This window comes from Lathyrus oleraceus, chromosome 1 (genome assembly GCF_024323335.1).
Source record: "Lathyrus oleraceus cultivar Zhongwan6 chromosome 1, CAAS_Psat_ZW6_1.0, whole genome shotgun sequence".
NCBI classification, from domain to species: Eukaryota; Viridiplantae; Streptophyta; class Magnoliopsida; order Fabales; family Fabaceae; genus Lathyrus; species Lathyrus oleraceus.
Genome location: NC_066579.1, coordinates 446,477,697 through 446,494,199, shown reverse-complemented (window position 1 = coordinate 446,494,199; position 16,503 = coordinate 446,477,697). Strand labels below are relative to the sequence as shown.

The window sequence follows — 16,503 nt, the reverse complement described above, 5'->3', positions numbered from 1 at the left end:
TCTGTGTTTCATTCTAAGTTTGGGATTGCTGTTGGAATAACAACATTTAAGTTTGGGGTAGCCGTGCAACATTGATAAAGGTGAGTGCACCTGAAGAAAAAGAGAGAAAAGTTGAAAAATTAACTCAAAAAAAAAAATTATTATCATTTCACATAAATCACCAGAAGGACAACCTAGTGGATACAAAGAATCAAAGAAAAATCCAAAAACTGAGTAGTCCATAAATGCTAACCCTAAAAGAGAAGTACTAGAAAAGTTCCAACAATGATACATTATAAGGAACACAGTAAAGAGAATGAGCGCAGTAACTCTGAACCAAACCTACTCATCCATATAATATATCACTGTAACCCAAGCCCCATTACAACCTAAAAGACCTCAAAAAATGTATGTGGTATGCATTTTGGTATGAAAAAAGAATTTATTCAAGCTTATGATTTGGTATTGTGAATTGTGAGTGTATAATCCCAAAGAGTCTTGGTGAGAGTGTGAAATAAGCTGACAGGTGAAATATTACTTCAAAGTGGAAGTGTGGATGAACAATTGACCTTGGTAATCCGGTAAAAACCGAAGGTAGCAACAAATGAGAGTCATGGAAGATCTTAGAGGTATTGTGGTACGTGAAAAGTTTTTCTTTCATTTGAGGGTGACATGAGTTCTTTATTCTTAAAGTTGCTTGAGGACAAGCAATAAACTAAGTTTGGGATTACAAAAACTTGATCAATGCTTAGCTACTCATACTAATGAAAAGAAACATTACAAAGAATCAAGATGAAAAGGTCTTCAATGGTGAAAATCCTTAAAGATTAAGCTCCAACTTGCTTCTACTGTGTTCTCCCACTCGAATTCGTGTTTTACCGTAAAAAAATTAAGTCTAAACCTCAAAAAATCACTTTGTGGCTTTAAATACGTCAAATTGGGCTTTATTTGCGATTTTGGGCACCCATACACGTATGGGGCCAGGCCATACACGTATGGGGCCAGGCCATACACGTATGGGCAACAACATGCATTTTTTCCAGATCTGATACGCGTATGAGCAAGTTGATACGCGTATGGACAGACAATTTCGGACTAGCCTTTAGTGTCTTCATGAAAGTTGTAGCCATGGGTGTTAGCTTTCATTTTTTATCAATTCCACGTTATTCTGAGTTACAACGCTCTAGTTATGATCAAAATATCACACGCCTATCATGATGTAAAACATGCTGAAAAATAGATTTTCCCAATTTTTTTTGAAAATTCTCCGTGTTCCTTTTCCGACCATATCATTGACTTCCTCTGACCTACAAAACACGTTAATCTTCCCAAAAATATAAAAAATATTAGGAATGATTAAAACATAGATAAATACGAAATTAAAGAAACTGACATATAAACCACTCAAACTATATGAAAAATGAAAATAACTAGCCTACTTTTACCTGTTAAAATGATAATAACTATAGCACAAATGGTGACTGATCACAGCATTAAGGGATACAAAGTGTTTCCTATATATGAAGTTGATACATGTCACCACCAATTTCAAAAAATAAAAAAGATAGCTTATCTTGGGCATCGAATATTTCTAAGACCTAATCGTCCATATCGTATATTGCCGAAGGCTTTTAATGGAGAGCAGGAGTTTGATATCGCTCCAAAGTCTTTAACCGGTAAGGAAGTTTATAAAATACAACAACACATTAATGTTATCTTTGGAAAGAAATAAAAAAATCCCATGGAGAAAAATATTTGGAAAAAGAGGTCGGTGTTCTTTGATCTTCCATATTGGTCTAGTCTTGATGTAAGACATTGTCTTGATGTGATGTATGTGGAGAAAAATGTATGTGATAGTTTGATTGAAACACTTCTCAACATTAAAGGTAGGATAAAACATACTAAGAAATTCTGCGAAGATATGGTTGTGATGGGTATACGGAAAGAGTTAGCCCAAAAACAAATAGGAAATAGAACCTATTTTTCCCCAACATATCACCCTCTGTCTAAAAAAGAAAAGAAAAAAAAATTGTGAATGTTTGCAGGTTATCAAAGTTCCTCAATGGTACTCATCAAATGTGAAGAAACTTGTGTTAATGAATGATCTCAAGTTAGTTGGCTTAAAATCTCATGATTGTCATGTCCTGGTGCAACAACTTCTATCAGTGGCTATTCGTGGAATTTTACCAAGAAATGTAAGGGTAACTATAACCAGATTGTGTTTATTCTTCAATGCTATATGTAGTAAAGTTATTGATCCTGAAAATTTAGACGACTTGGAACATGGAGTTGCAATTATCTTGTGCCAATTAGATATATTTTTCTCTCCATCATTCTTTCACATAATGGTTCACTTAGTTGTTCATCTAGTAAGGGAGATTATAATTTGTGGTCTGGTTTATTTACGGTGGATGTATCCGGTAGAGCATTACATGAAGATTTTTAAAGGGTATACAAATAATCATCACCATTCGAAAGCTCCAGTGGTAGAAAGGTACATCACAGAAGAAGCTATTTAGTTTTGTACAAACTATTTTTCCGAAGTGAACTCTATAGGAATTCTTGAGTCTCGTCATGATGGATGTTATAATGGTAGAGGTATTCAAGATTTAAATGTTAATACATTTGATTGAGAAGTAGTTCTTCAAGCACAATTGTATATATTGAATAACCTTAGAGAAGTTCAACCTTACTTGATCGCTCACAAAAGTCTTACAAAAGAAATATTCCTTCGGATGAATGAAAGATGGTTATTGACAGAGCATAACAAAACTTTCATAAATTGGTTTAATGAAAGTGTTTATAAAGAGAGTAGTTCATCAGATACAATTAAATGGTTGTCACGTGTGCCTAAGTTTAATTTAATCACCTGGAGTGAATACGATATTACTAAATATTCATTATGTACAAAATCAAATGATGATCGTAGCACCAAGCAAAATAGTGGGGTTATGGTTGAGGCTGAATCCATGTATTTTTCTAGTTCGAAAGATAAAAATCATGTACTAGAATCTAGAGTGTACTTTGGGGTCATTGAGGAGATTTTGAAGATTGAGTATGTTGCTTTTAAAGTGCCTTTATTCAAGTGCAAGTGGATCGACAGTAAAACGGATATAGAAATCGATGAATTAGGATTCATAGGGATTGATATTCAAAAGGCAACTTATAGGAACGACCATTCATCTTGGAAATCCAAGCAAAACAAGTTTTTATGCCACTGATTCTGCTAGCAATAGATGGTCAATTGTTCTTCAAGGAAAACATCTTCCTAATAGTACTGATAAAAATCAAGATTTTAACTATGAAACTCCTTGTTTAGTAACACATGTACGCCAATCATATAAAGAAAATGATTCAGATGATGTGCATGTTATTCGTCGTGATCATGAAGAGGGGATATGGAAAAACTAGTAAGTAAATGTTTTATATTGCTTAGTAATTTATAATTATTCATTTTACTCTTTTTTATTCTCTATACTATATATTTAAAGTTGTTGTTGATTATCCTAATTGGTTTCAAATTTTGTTCAAATTATAGCTGTTTAACGACCAGTGACAAATCCTATTGGACAACCTACAAAAAATTTCATTTTGGTTATTTCTTTTGTTGGTTAATCATTTGTTTTAGTTTTGTTGAAAAATTATAAAGTGTTTGTCATTTTGGGTTTGCATTTGGTGTTAACGATGGACATTTATGGTACAATGTTTTAGATTGAGAATTTGGCAAAATGTATAATGTTATGTTTCAGGAATCTGCAAAATATGGTTCTATATTATGTAATATGGTTTTGTAATCCAGTTGCATACGATAGTAATAAAAAACCTAGCCCCTCGGTTTTTATCTAAAATCGAGGAAATAACATAGAGATATTACCTCGGTTCTACACGACATCGAGAGTTAATATTGGATGCGCCTTACCCCTAGTTTTTTTAATAACCGAGGGATAAAGTGATAACTTTTCGTGATGCCCTTCGTTACCTCGCCTAAGTAATCAAGATTAATGCATTTCACGTCTGACGTTAGATGTGCTTTTTGTAGTAGTGGAGTCATCTCTCTTATAAACCCAATATTTTCTCCATTCTTATTCGATGTGAGACTTTAACACTTTCACATTTGAAACTCAACAATCTCCCTACTAGTGTGAGTCATCCATTTCACTAGTTTTGATCTACCTTAGAATCCACTTCCACTCCCCCACTGAGGCAGTCAGGCTCTGATACCACGTCCGGGGAGCGCCGGAAATGTCAATGGGATAAACGTCTAGAATCTAAGAGACCTTGATACCACATATTCACTCAAAATTTTAAGGCAATAGAATATGTTGTTGTTCTTGTTATTGTAGTTAGTTTCACATTAATATATTATTCACATTGAGAAAATACAAGTATTCTATTATCTTACACAACTTAATGATTAAATGTATTGTTAAATTTATATTAAAGATTATTTATGTAATGTTTTCTTTGTGTTAATTTATGTTTTTTTTTTGGTTTTTTGATTGAAATAATTTCTAAAAATACATTTTTGAAAGTTTGAATACTTTTAAATACCTTCGAAAATGTATTTTCGAATTTTAGAGATATTTTAAATTTTTGACAAAGGTGCGTCAACGTCCTTTAAAGTGGCAAAAGTAAGAAACTGATTTGTGTACCCCATTTTACCATTTTACCATCCTCTTGTTTGGAATGTATTTACTCAAAAAGAAAAGAAAAATATATGTCACAATAATGATAGTAATAAAACTAGTGAAAAAAATATTAAAGTGAATTTTAGTGCTTTCATAGAAAAAAATCACTTGGATTCAATAATTTTGGAATTTTTGAAATCAACAACATTTCAATACTACCATTTTTTTTATTACATTCATCATTTTGACTGAAATCACCTTGAAAGGATCAATATAATCCAAAAGCTACAATTCTTGATTCAATGAAGAAAAATCACATTGAAAGGATCAATCTAATCCAGAAGCTGGTCCTCGTGTTGATCCAATGAAGAAAAATATTTTTTTTTAGCTTTTTTCACAAATAGAAGAAAATGGTGGATGTGTCACTTTCTACAAACATTGTTGACATCTGTAAAACCACATAGCTTGAGGTTTATGACCATTTCCATTCAGCCACCTTTCTATTAATATAATCATCATTACAAGCCGGCTTTTATGATAATCACTTATTCTTCAAAGTCAAATTAGTTTAGTTATATACTCACTAACATTTTGTTTTCACATTTCAATTTCACTTTTTCACACCTTTCTTTGTCTTATTCTTAAAAGGTTTGTTATGTTTTCTTTGTCATAAATTGACTTAGAATGTGATTATGTATCTTAGATTACAGAATATTATAGTGTTATAGAAAAATCATTATGAGGTGTAGTAGCTGTTTTAGAACATTTTCTGTAAAGAAGGAAAAAGAACATCCTTCTAATTATATTTCCAGTGAAATTGAAGGTAATATACTTTTTTTTGTTGGTGTTGATTATTAGTTTCTATGATTTTGTAGGGAAATTATAGTTTCCTTTTGTTTGGCAGGCTATTCTTTGGATAATCTTAAGCATTTTTCTGATAAAGAACTGAGATTGGCAACTGATAATTATCATTTAAGCAATAAGATTGGAAGAGGAGGATTTGGTACTGTTTACAAGGTATTTAGGTTAACTCATCCTTCAATTTTCAGTTTTTATTTTAGATGAACCGGAAGTTGAGTTACGGTGCCAAACTGCACGTTAACCTAGACCCCACAAAGGGTGTTGGTCGATTAAGATAGGGGTACGGTGGTCATGGAAGTCGAAATCCGCTAAAGAGTGCGTAACAATTCACCTGTGGAATCAACTAGCCCCGAAAATGAAGGCTAGCGTGTGACCTATACCTGACCGTTGAAGCAAGGGTCAGTCTGATAGGAGGGTGTGGCGGTCGCTACAAGACCCAAGGCGCGATCCTGGGTGGGCAGAGCGATCGTCGGTGCAGATTTTGGTGGTAGTAGCAAATATTGAAGGCCGAATAGGGGAAAGGTTCCATGTGAACTTGCACAATCCCTTAGTGCCGTTTAATAGTGCTCTAAGCGCGTACACTGAAAGGGAATCGGTGCTATGTCATCTGTAGTTTTTTTCATTATTGTTGAAAGGAAATTAGGGTTTACAGCTCCCTCCGTTCGTTCCAATAAAATGAAATTGCGTATATATATATATATATATATATATATATATATATATATATATATATTGTTAAGATGTTTTAAATTTGTAAGTAAATATGAATGTGATAATTTTGGTAGGGGACATTAAAAAATGGAAGAAAGATAGCAGTGAAGCCTCTTTCTGTTGGATCAAAGCAGGGAGTTCGCGAATTTTTGACAGAAATTACAACCTTATCAAATGTTAAACATTCAAACCTTGTTGAATTGGTTGGATTTTGCATTCAAGGGCCGAATCGTACCGTAGTCTACGAGTATGTCGAAAATGGAAACCTTCATACCGCATTACTTAGTAAGTTTCATATCATATCATGTAACATATCAAATTCATCGACATCTGAAATATGAAAAATGAAACATTTCTTTTCTTTTTCCATTTTTCTAAGGCAAAAAGAGTTCGAGTATCAAACTAGAGTGGAGAGAAAGATCTGCTATTTGCGTTGGTACCGCGAAAGGTCTTGCATATCTTCATGAAGAACTTGCACAACATATTGTACATAGAGACATCAAAGCTAGTAATGTACTACTTGACAAAGATTTTAATCCCAAAATTGGTGATTTTGGTATGGCCAAATTGTTTCCAGATGATATCACTCATATCAGCACAAGAATCGCCGGAACAACGTATGCATATTTAGTTTTGATGTTTATATTTGGAGTATGAAAATGATTGATAATTTACACTGTTTTTTTGGTTTTCTTGATTTAAACAGTGGTTACTTAGCACCAGAATATGCACTAGGTGGACAGTTAACCAAGAAAGCTGATGTATACAGCTTTGGAGTTCTTATACTTGAAATAATTAGTGGCAAAAGCAGCTCAAGAACAAATTGGGAAGGATCACATAAATTCCTCTTAGAATGGGTACTTAAATCTCAATTTCCTATATTATAAGTTTTACAACATTATTCATATAATGTTTTTTAAGGTCCACAAGTTAATATTATTTTGATTATAACCCTAGGATTACTTCTCCTGGTTTCATATTTGAATTCTGTTGTTGCTAACAATTTCTATGTTGAATCACCAATTTATACGGAACTTTGCTCTGATTTCAATTGAAAGTCGGTTATAGAGCTGGATACCGAATTTCCAAAAAAAATAAAAATATTTTGATTATGAAATCTTAAAGATATCCTCATGAACAGATAGTTTGTAAGATATGACTTAAAAATGAGTAAAACTTTTAATAAGTAATGTGTAGTCCAAGTTTTATAAATCAGTTTTTGTAGGATTAAGCTCGGTCAAATCTAAATTTTAAGATAATATTAGAGTTTATAGAAGATTTGACGGATACCCGCCAAAAAAGGGGCGGGCTGGAAACTTTGGTTTGACCCGTCAAAAAACAGGATGGGGCCGACAAAGTAGATGGGCCGAGATGGAAACTTTGGCTCGGCCTATCACTCATAAAGTCTAAAAATGACAAAAAGTCATGTCTGCCTCGTTTATGTCCGCATCCGTCAAAGCCTGCCAAAAAATAAGATGGGGCGGGACAGAAACTTTGGCTCGGCCCATCACTCAGAAAGTCTAAAAATGACAAAAAAATCATGTATGTCTTGTTTATGTCCGCGTCCGTCAAAGTCCGCCAAAAAATGGGATGGGGCGGGCCGAAAACATTGCCTCAGCCCGTAATTTTTGCTGGCTAAACGGACGGGCCAGCAACCCCTAGTTAAGAGTCACACGGAAAGAAATATAAGTTGAAGATGCCTTAGTAGGTGGTGAACAATTTTCACTTAAAAAGTCGCTTTTGTTAATATTTAAGTGAAACTTATATATATTGATATGATTATATGTTGTAACAGGCATGGCAACTACATGAAGATGAGAAATGGTTGGAGCTAGTAGATCAAGAGATGGAAGAATATCCTGAGAAAGAGGTAATCAAGTACATTAAGGTTGCTCTATTCTGCACACAAGCAGCAGCAAAAAGAAGGCCATTGATGACACAGGTTGTTGATATGCTCTCTAAGGAAATTCAGCTGAATGAGAAACAACTCACAGCACCAGGATTGTTCAATTATGATGTTGGAGAATCCTCTCAAAAGAAATCAAACCCTGAATCTTTAGTTTATCACACTAGTTCTACTCAGGCTAGTATTACTCAAGTCACTCCAAGGTGATGATGATGACGACTATAACTTTGTGTAATTGCATAGTTGTAAAATGAGAAGAAAAGAAAATTAATTTTTTTTCCATAGAAATTAAGAGATTATACTAAGATCTTTGATTTGAGTCCTAATGATTCTTAATAAATTTCACATGTTATTACTTTTGTGATTGAAAATTTTTTTTGAATGTAAAATGGATAAATATAAAAATTAACAAACTAGATAATTTATAATAAATTTTAACTAACTAACCAAAACTAACATCTATATTCTATTGTATGTAGCTTAGTGAAATCAATGAAAGATAGATTAATTGAGTTGTTTGAGACTCACTCCATTTCTTTAATTTGTATGTCTTATAGTGTGCTTAAAAGAGCAACAATCAAGCCTTATTAATACCTATTAATGGAGTCCCCTATATGATTCAAATTATGTCATGATTTTCTATCCAAGACTATGTATGTATCCAATTTGTCACTTAAATTTCTTTAATAGATTTTTTCTTATAATTTTTCAATGTGTTCCTCTATAGTTATTTGATTTCTCTTATCAATTTATATAACAAAAAAGTTGGTCCACTTTCTCTAATATAATCCTTTCATTTTAATTTGTCTAATCTTATCACACATCCATCCATAAAAACATATTCAAGAAAATCTTTATTTATTTAAATGCATCAAGTTTGTACATCAGCTTATATAAAGAAAAAGTTCCAAGTAAAATTAAATTTTAATACAACTCATGTTATTTATTTTTCCTTTAAGCCTTTTTAAAAGAATGCCAAATGTATATTTTAGAAGGGTTAATGCTTAAACTTTTAAATAGGCCTTAGCTTTTTTAGAAGTATGCCAAATATTTATTTTCAAAGGCTAAATGCTTGGACTTTTAATGAGACCAGTTGCTAGAGGGAAGTTTTAAGATGATCCTCAGACTAATAATAAAATTTAAAGACTTCTTTACACATCCTATACGTGCATAATTTTTAAAAATATTTATTTGTTTTTGAAGATGTATTTTCGGACGCATCTCTTACTTACTCAATAAAAATCATTTTAAAAGGTATTTTATAAATTAATTATTTTTATTCTAGAGATGATCTCCAGAATATTTTAAAAAATATCTTATGTATTTCAGAGGTGATTTTATGATGAGGATCCATTAATTCTATTATAGATTCTGTCTTGAAACTGGTTCAGGAGAAGTTCCGGAGATGCATCTCTGGAACAAGATAATAGAGTACGGCTTCAGAGATATATCTTCGGAATTAACATGTCAGTCATTGAGTTGTCCATATTAATATATGGTTTCTATAAATTAAAGTGTTCTTATGTTATATTTCACACAAATTGAAAATGTCTCAAATATCGGCACTAAACATTGACTGGTATGTCGCAAATATCTCCTTCTCCAACGGAGCTCCCAGACGCCCGTTCAAACTCAACGACTTCACATCCCTCGATGATATCAAAGACGAAATACATTATCTCCTACCTTACGAAAATAATCGAAAGATTAAAAAGCTTGAGTACTGTTCGCCATCGTTTGACAACGGAGGAAAGATTGAGTTTAACAAATTTGAATTCAACACACAAGCGGATGTAAGGCTAACGTGGAATACATTTTTTCATTTCAAAACAAAATTTCCGCACGAGTTGAAAACGACGATTTCAAGATCCGTCGAAGATATTGAAACGTCTACCTAGATATTGAAGTGTAATGTTGCATTATATGTTGAACTCATTTATGTAATCCTAATTTTATTTTATGAATCTTAATTTCAATTTGGAATTATTTTTTTTTCGGGTCTAAGTGAAAAAATTCTTTGTTTTTGGGTCTAGTACTTATATGTCTGGTTTATGAAAATGTAACACACGCTCTGAGTGCTTCCGAAAATGCATATCCGAAAATAAATAACATTTTTGAAAATTTGCATGGCGCGGTAGAAATTTATAGGATGCGTAAAGAAGCTTTCCAAAATTTTGAAGTTATTAGAAGCTTCACTCAGTTCCTATTTCCATTCCTAGAAGCAACCAACTAGGAGGAGGGGGTGTTAAAATGGAAACTAGAAAAAGAGAACAACGTGGTGATGCTTAACTAGAGATGATCAAAATCTGTCACCATTAAAATATGATATCATGGCAGCAAAACTCACAAGATATCACAAGAAATCAGTTTAATATTATGATAGGGATAAGAGAGAAAAATATAAAGGAGTCGTATTTTTTAAGATTGGGGGAAAAGCTTGTATATACATAATGAAAATTGTAAACATGGGAAAGACCAAAAAGGCCAGAATGGAGATCCGGCAACTTTTGGACCAGCTTCCCTCTTCTTAATAAGATCGGTAAAAATGTGCCTATAGTGCATTACTTGTATTATAAACAATGACTGAGATCAAGCATACACCACCAACAACAAAAATTGACACTTTGGAGTATGGAAATTTATCTCAGGTCCCAAAAATCAGCAATCTTGTCACCACCATATAGTCAATACGCATCTATTTATAACCATGAACACTGAATCTACATGTCATATTTGTTCATAGTATATTTAATTCATTAAAAACCTTAATGTAGGTACTAAAATGCAATCAATAAGTATTACGAACTAACGACAGGACCAAAAGATTCATTAAACACAGCAGGTGCAAAAAGGGATATCAGACAAATGATTGAGAGAAGGAAACAAGGCAAAATTATGCTGCAGGTTGCTCCTCAGTTGCAGAGGCTTCTTCCTTGTGTTCCTCTGCAGGGCCATTGGAAGTGACATCCTTTGGTTGGGATCCTGATGCACCTTCCACTGTAGGAGTTGCTTTAGGCAATGTTTCTTTAACATCCTTACCGACTTTGGCATCTTTACCAGGAGCAGGTGGTGGAGGTGGAGGAATCATGTGAGGTGGTGGTGTATGCTTCAGCTTTAACAGTATTTGCCGCATCCTGGAAAGATCTGTGGGCTTGCCAGGCTTAGGGCCTTGGATAACAGTGATCGATGGCTTCTTATCCTGATCTTTTTTGCCTCTCTTCTTTTCAATGCTAGGAACCTCACGAGGAATGAGCTCTGCAATTGTCTTCCAATAAGCTTTGTCTGCCTCTTTGTGAAACTTCTCTTGATTAGCCACAAATAACTGCACCGCAGAAAAATTTTCATTTTGTATTCAAATTACAAGAGCATGAGAAAATAACATCAACCAAAAAATGATCAATTGTGATGCTAGTAAATTTTACCTTCTCCCTTTCTCTATTTTGAACCTTGTTAGTCTCAACATTAAGCTTCCTTTTCTCATAGAATGCCACCTTATACTCCTCAGCTTCCTCGAGAATCTTCAATCTCGTTTCTTTTTCCTTTTTCTCCTTCTCCTCTAGCTCAATGGCATTTTGACTGCACAAGGAAGGCCAACGGAGTTCAGCAAAACTTACAATACATCCTAAATCTTTATTGGACTAAGATCAGAAATTAAGAGAACAATTGTTTTTCCATTATGTTTAAGAATATCCATGCCTTTAATAACTTTACAAACAGGGGATTTAGATTAAGCGTTATTTTATTTTTTGGCTCAACTTTATTAATGTTATTAACTATCATAGTCCAAAGAGAAGCTTTGGAGCAATAGTTGAAGTTGCTTCCATATGACTACGAGATCACTGGTTCAAATTGTGCAATCAGCCATTGCAAATACTAGATAACTGCTCATACTAAACACATAATGGGTCTCATCCTCTACTATTGTGACCGGAATTTTATAACAATGAGTTTCCCTACATTAATCATAATCATACTATGTCTATATCACATTGACTGGTTATTTTAATCTTTGCAAGTACCAATTTGCAGCCATTTTTGGAAATCTATAGTACTGAAACTCTAAACATTTTATATAGGTTCCAACAAAATACATAAATGTTTGCTGATAATACATGCCCCATGACATTAACACAAATATTTCATATAAAATTTAGATTCCTAATTTTTGTATTACTATGTGATCCTACACAAAAGATTGATTGAACAGTATACAATTAAAAAAAAAAATTTAAGCATAGACCAGTCGCACGGTGTGATATTGTCAAATATCACAAAGTTTTCAAATCAAACAGATGAGCAATATTAGAGTAAGAGAATTTGTTTTTACTCATGAGAGCATGCTAACAAACAGTCTCCAACAACACACTATTATCAAATTAAATTCATGCAAGCCCCCACTAAATTATGTGAACTCCACTCTCAATTTGGTCAAACCCACTCCCTACCCAGGGAAACTCATAAGAATTTCACCCAAAGATAAAGACTGTGTCCAAAAACATATGTTAAAAAGTATTTTTAACTGTATAAACCGAGGAGGGGAAGTTCCATTATCTCTAAAGGTAACGTAAAACAGACAGGGTATTTAGGGAAGCATAAACATAAACCGGGGAGGAATATGTTGGAGGGCCATGAAGACCTGATTGTAGAATTTCATAACATGTGTTTCCAGTTAATTTTGTTTTTAATTTTGTAACACATTACACTCAAAAATATCAGTACATTTGCACAACCAAATTTGTCCAACATCTATTGCTCCTCCTTACATTACATCAGAGGAAGAGAGAAAGAGACCGAAAAATAGAGAAAACTTCTACCAAGATTATCTATTTTAAAAGCCCAACGGATTAAATCTTAGAGAAATGAGATCTCTCTTGCTATACTTTCTTTAAAACACCCACAAAATTTAAGAAATGAGTTCAAGAAGATCTTATGCGATCCTCATCAAGATTGTGAGCCAGCCAGCTTTTTGTAAATTGCTTGCTGATCCAAGTTCAACACTGGTGACATGTAAAACCCATGAATGTCACCTTGAATATAATTATCCAACTCCAAATGGCAAGGCGTCAAACAATGACTACCCTTCAGTTAACACGCAATCCAATAAAATGAGCAATACACAAGTAAAACCTAAAAATTGCTTAATCTGCGATGAAAGTTTTTTATATGTAGAAATTCAACTTGGTACTCGGAGTTTACAACACTCACATATAAGCAGATTGAAATCCAAATCTGGCTGCTAACTCAATTATAATATATTTCACCATAGAATTTATCCTAACAGATACTTCACTGCAGATCAAACTTCCATACGAAAAATATTAACTATTATTCCCCTCTATTATTACAATTCAAACTTCTTCCACTTCATCCACCGAAAAATACCCTTGAAACATGGGGATATAAATCAATTCCTCCCTGGCATAGAATTTTCCTAAATTTCTTAGGAAAATTATATATCATATCTTATCATAGCTCAACTAACTACTACAAGTGAAATTGCAATAAACTAAGTTCATCAATTCGTTTGTTCCTACAGATAAGATAAAGCACATCGATTCCTGATTCCTAAATTCCTAATCATAACTGCTTACAACTAATCGCAAAATACGCTATGATTGAACTTCTAGGTCAAAGCAAAGTCATCACAGTCACAGATCTAAGCAGATTCAAACGAGATCCAACAAATTCACAAACCAGAACAAAAAACTGCAACCTACTTACCGGCGCCACTCGCGAAGAGCGTAACCTTCCTCTGACTCCATCTCACCAGGTGGAGGAAGAATCGGACCATCAGAAACAAAAACACCGTCACTCTCACCGTAACCGTTTCCGTTATCGTTCCCGTTCTCTACTGAAACCGATTCAAATGGAGACGGGGAGTAACCTGGATTTGGATCACTGAATCCGAAGATGTCCGGGGAAGCCTCAGCGGCGTGATCGACGGTGACATCACCGTCGGCGGAGAAGTTGGAGTAACCGCCGAAACCGGAGTAGGTGTCGTCCTGATCGGAGGTAGCGAAGTGGTGAGTTGAAGAGGGGTTGACGTTCAAGTCATCGGTGAATGCGTCGAAGGAAGACGACATAGCTGCGGAGTTTTCTCTCTCTAGAAAACTGTTTCTCACTCTTTCTTTCTGTGAAATGCAAATGCGGAACAGTGCTGGCTTTGTTGGACGGGTTGAGCACTGCCTCTACGCTTTTCTTTGACTAGTTTAATACTTTAGGATGAAATAAAAAGAAAAATATACTGAAAAATATCCATAAAGCAATAAAAAAATAAGATTTAATTGAAGTATCGTTACTTAATAATAATCGTTGGAATTTAAAACAAATTTGACTTTTATTTTAAAAATTTATAAAATAATACAAATTGATGATGATGATAAATCAAAATAATGCAAATGGATGATGTGATAAATCGATTTTATAGAATGAGTAGTTTTACTTCATTCAGCCAAAATGTAAAAATTTATTTAAAATACAATAGTTATAACATTGTAAATTTATATAAAACAATTGTAAGGAAAAAAAGCTTTAAAAACAACTTCATATTACTTATTTTAAAGAGAAAATATATTAATAAGTTAATATACAATTAAAAAAAGGTTGTCCACATTTTAGAAGCCTAACACAAAAAGTATCATTGAAAAATAAATGCAAGAGCATTTAATTTCTACGATTTCATAAGGGTTTGTTTGAATGAGTTTTAATTTTTAATTTTTAAAAAAAAAATTTTAAAATAATTTTAACAAATTGTTTTTCAAAATAAAAGAAAAAAAAATCATTTGGTAATGACAATTTTAAAAACTGTTTTAAAGAGTAGAAAATAGAAAAACATCTTTAGTAGGTTTACTTTTAAAAAGTCACATCTCTAGTATTAAATTGTAGAGTTAAACTTAATTCTTATAAAATTAATAATTTTTTTAAAAAAATTACATTTTTTCTTTAAAAGTTACATTTTTTAGTTATTACAAGTTTAATGCAAAAATATTTTAGTCCCTCTTAAAACAAAATATATTTAATTATTTTTCAAAATTTTAAATAATTTTATGCAATCATCTTTAAATCATTATAAAAAATTTATTTTTGAAATGAATTTGTTTCTATCGGGTTCAGAGACCCAAATTTGCAGTGACTTAGTTTAAATATAGAGCTCTCTAAAAATTTCAAAATTTCAAGAAGATTGTAGACCGTTAGATCAAATTCATCTATGATTGATAGTGTCATACGTGGATCTATGTTTTGCAGATATAAAGTTGATAATCCCACAAAAGATCTTCTATGAAGTTTTGATGACAACAACATCAATAATTGTGACGAAGTCCGTGACAATAGCTTTTAACCTCGATGATGGTGATATAACTAGAGAAATATCTCATGTCTCATCATCAACATAATGAGACTCAAGATTAAAGTGGTTATAAGATATGAGGCAATCTAGAAAAGAATCTTAAAGTCTCAAATAAAGTGTGAAAACTTGTCCAATCATGTCTGCGTGTTTGTTTAAGTGATTCGGGTTTTATAAAAGTAAGGAAGCAACTTTGAAGTACTAAGGCAACTCAGTCACACTATAAAATATCTTTTTCAAATGATTTTATCTTGAAAATTATTTTCTAAGGCTTTGTTTAGATTGATGGAATTGGATGGAGCGGGGGCGAAATGAGATGGAGTGATGATATTCCATTGTTTGGATCATTTAAAATTCGATGGAGCGGAGTAAAATGGAGTGGTATGGATTCCATTCCATTCCATCACTTACCATCATATTTCTTCCCCTCCAATTTGGGCGAAATGAATAGTTTGCCTTATTCCGTTCTAAAATTTCCAAACAATGGAATGACACATTCGTTCCGCTCTGCTCCATTCCACTTTGTCCCACTCCGCTCCACTTCATTCCGCTCCATTCATTTTATGATATCCAAACATAGCCTAGGGAAAGTCAAATGATTAAGAAGTTGTTCAATCACTCTCCAAGTAATTTTTGAAATAACCAATTGATCGGTAACTTGTGTCAATCGATTGAGATATTTTTTCTAAGTCAGCCAATCGATTGGAACATTAAGCCAATCAATTTGAGCAGGGTCAAACAATTAACCAAGCAATTAAGACAACGCATTAATGACTTGCAATGACTCTATATCCAGTATTAACCAAGCAATTAACCCTTACTATCTTTATTTTCTCTTATTTAGTGTTTTATTTCTGTTGCTACTTACTCTTAAGAATATACTAACCCTATTTAAAGCTTAATTCGAGAAAAATATATAAGTAATCGCAAATTTTGAATATCACAATTCACCCTCTCTCGTGCTTTAAGTCACTCTTCCAACATCATCATCATGACATCAAGTCGCAAACATCACTCATCCAACTGTAAACCATAAGAAGATTCTAAATTGTGAGACTTGCGATAGGCTTTGC

At 33.1% G+C, this 16,503-nt stretch overlaps 2 protein-coding genes across 2 annotated transcripts; one reads left to right on the top strand and one right to left on the bottom strand.

The window, feature by feature from the left end:
* Positions 1 to 4,931: 4,931 nt before the first annotated feature.
* On the top strand, positions 4,932 to 8,440 carry LOC127082368 (putative serine/threonine-protein kinase). Its single transcript, XM_051022604.1, has 6 exons — positions 4,932 to 5,430; positions 5,512 to 5,624; positions 6,254 to 6,464; positions 6,559 to 6,796; positions 6,886 to 7,036; positions 7,975 to 8,440. The coding sequence occupies exons 1-6, from the start codon at positions 5,346 to 5,348 to the stop codon at positions 8,290 to 8,292; spliced, it is 1,116 nt and encodes a 371-aa protein (XP_050878561.1). The 5' UTR covers positions 4,932 to 5,345; the 3' UTR covers positions 8,293 to 8,440.
* Positions 8,441 to 10,766: 2,326 nt separating this feature from the next.
* Positions 10,767 to 14,291, bottom strand: LOC127082358 (clathrin light chain 1). Its single transcript, XM_051022593.1, has 3 exons — positions 13,807 to 14,291; positions 11,508 to 11,661; positions 10,767 to 11,407 (listed from the first exon to the last, which is right to left on the bottom strand). Exons 1-3 carry the CDS (start codon positions 14,166 to 14,168, stop codon positions 10,979 to 10,981), a joined length of 945 nt encoding a protein of 314 aa, XP_050878550.1. The 5' UTR covers positions 14,169 to 14,291; the 3' UTR covers positions 10,767 to 10,978.
* Between the last annotated feature and the right edge of the window lie 2,212 nt (positions 14,292 to 16,503).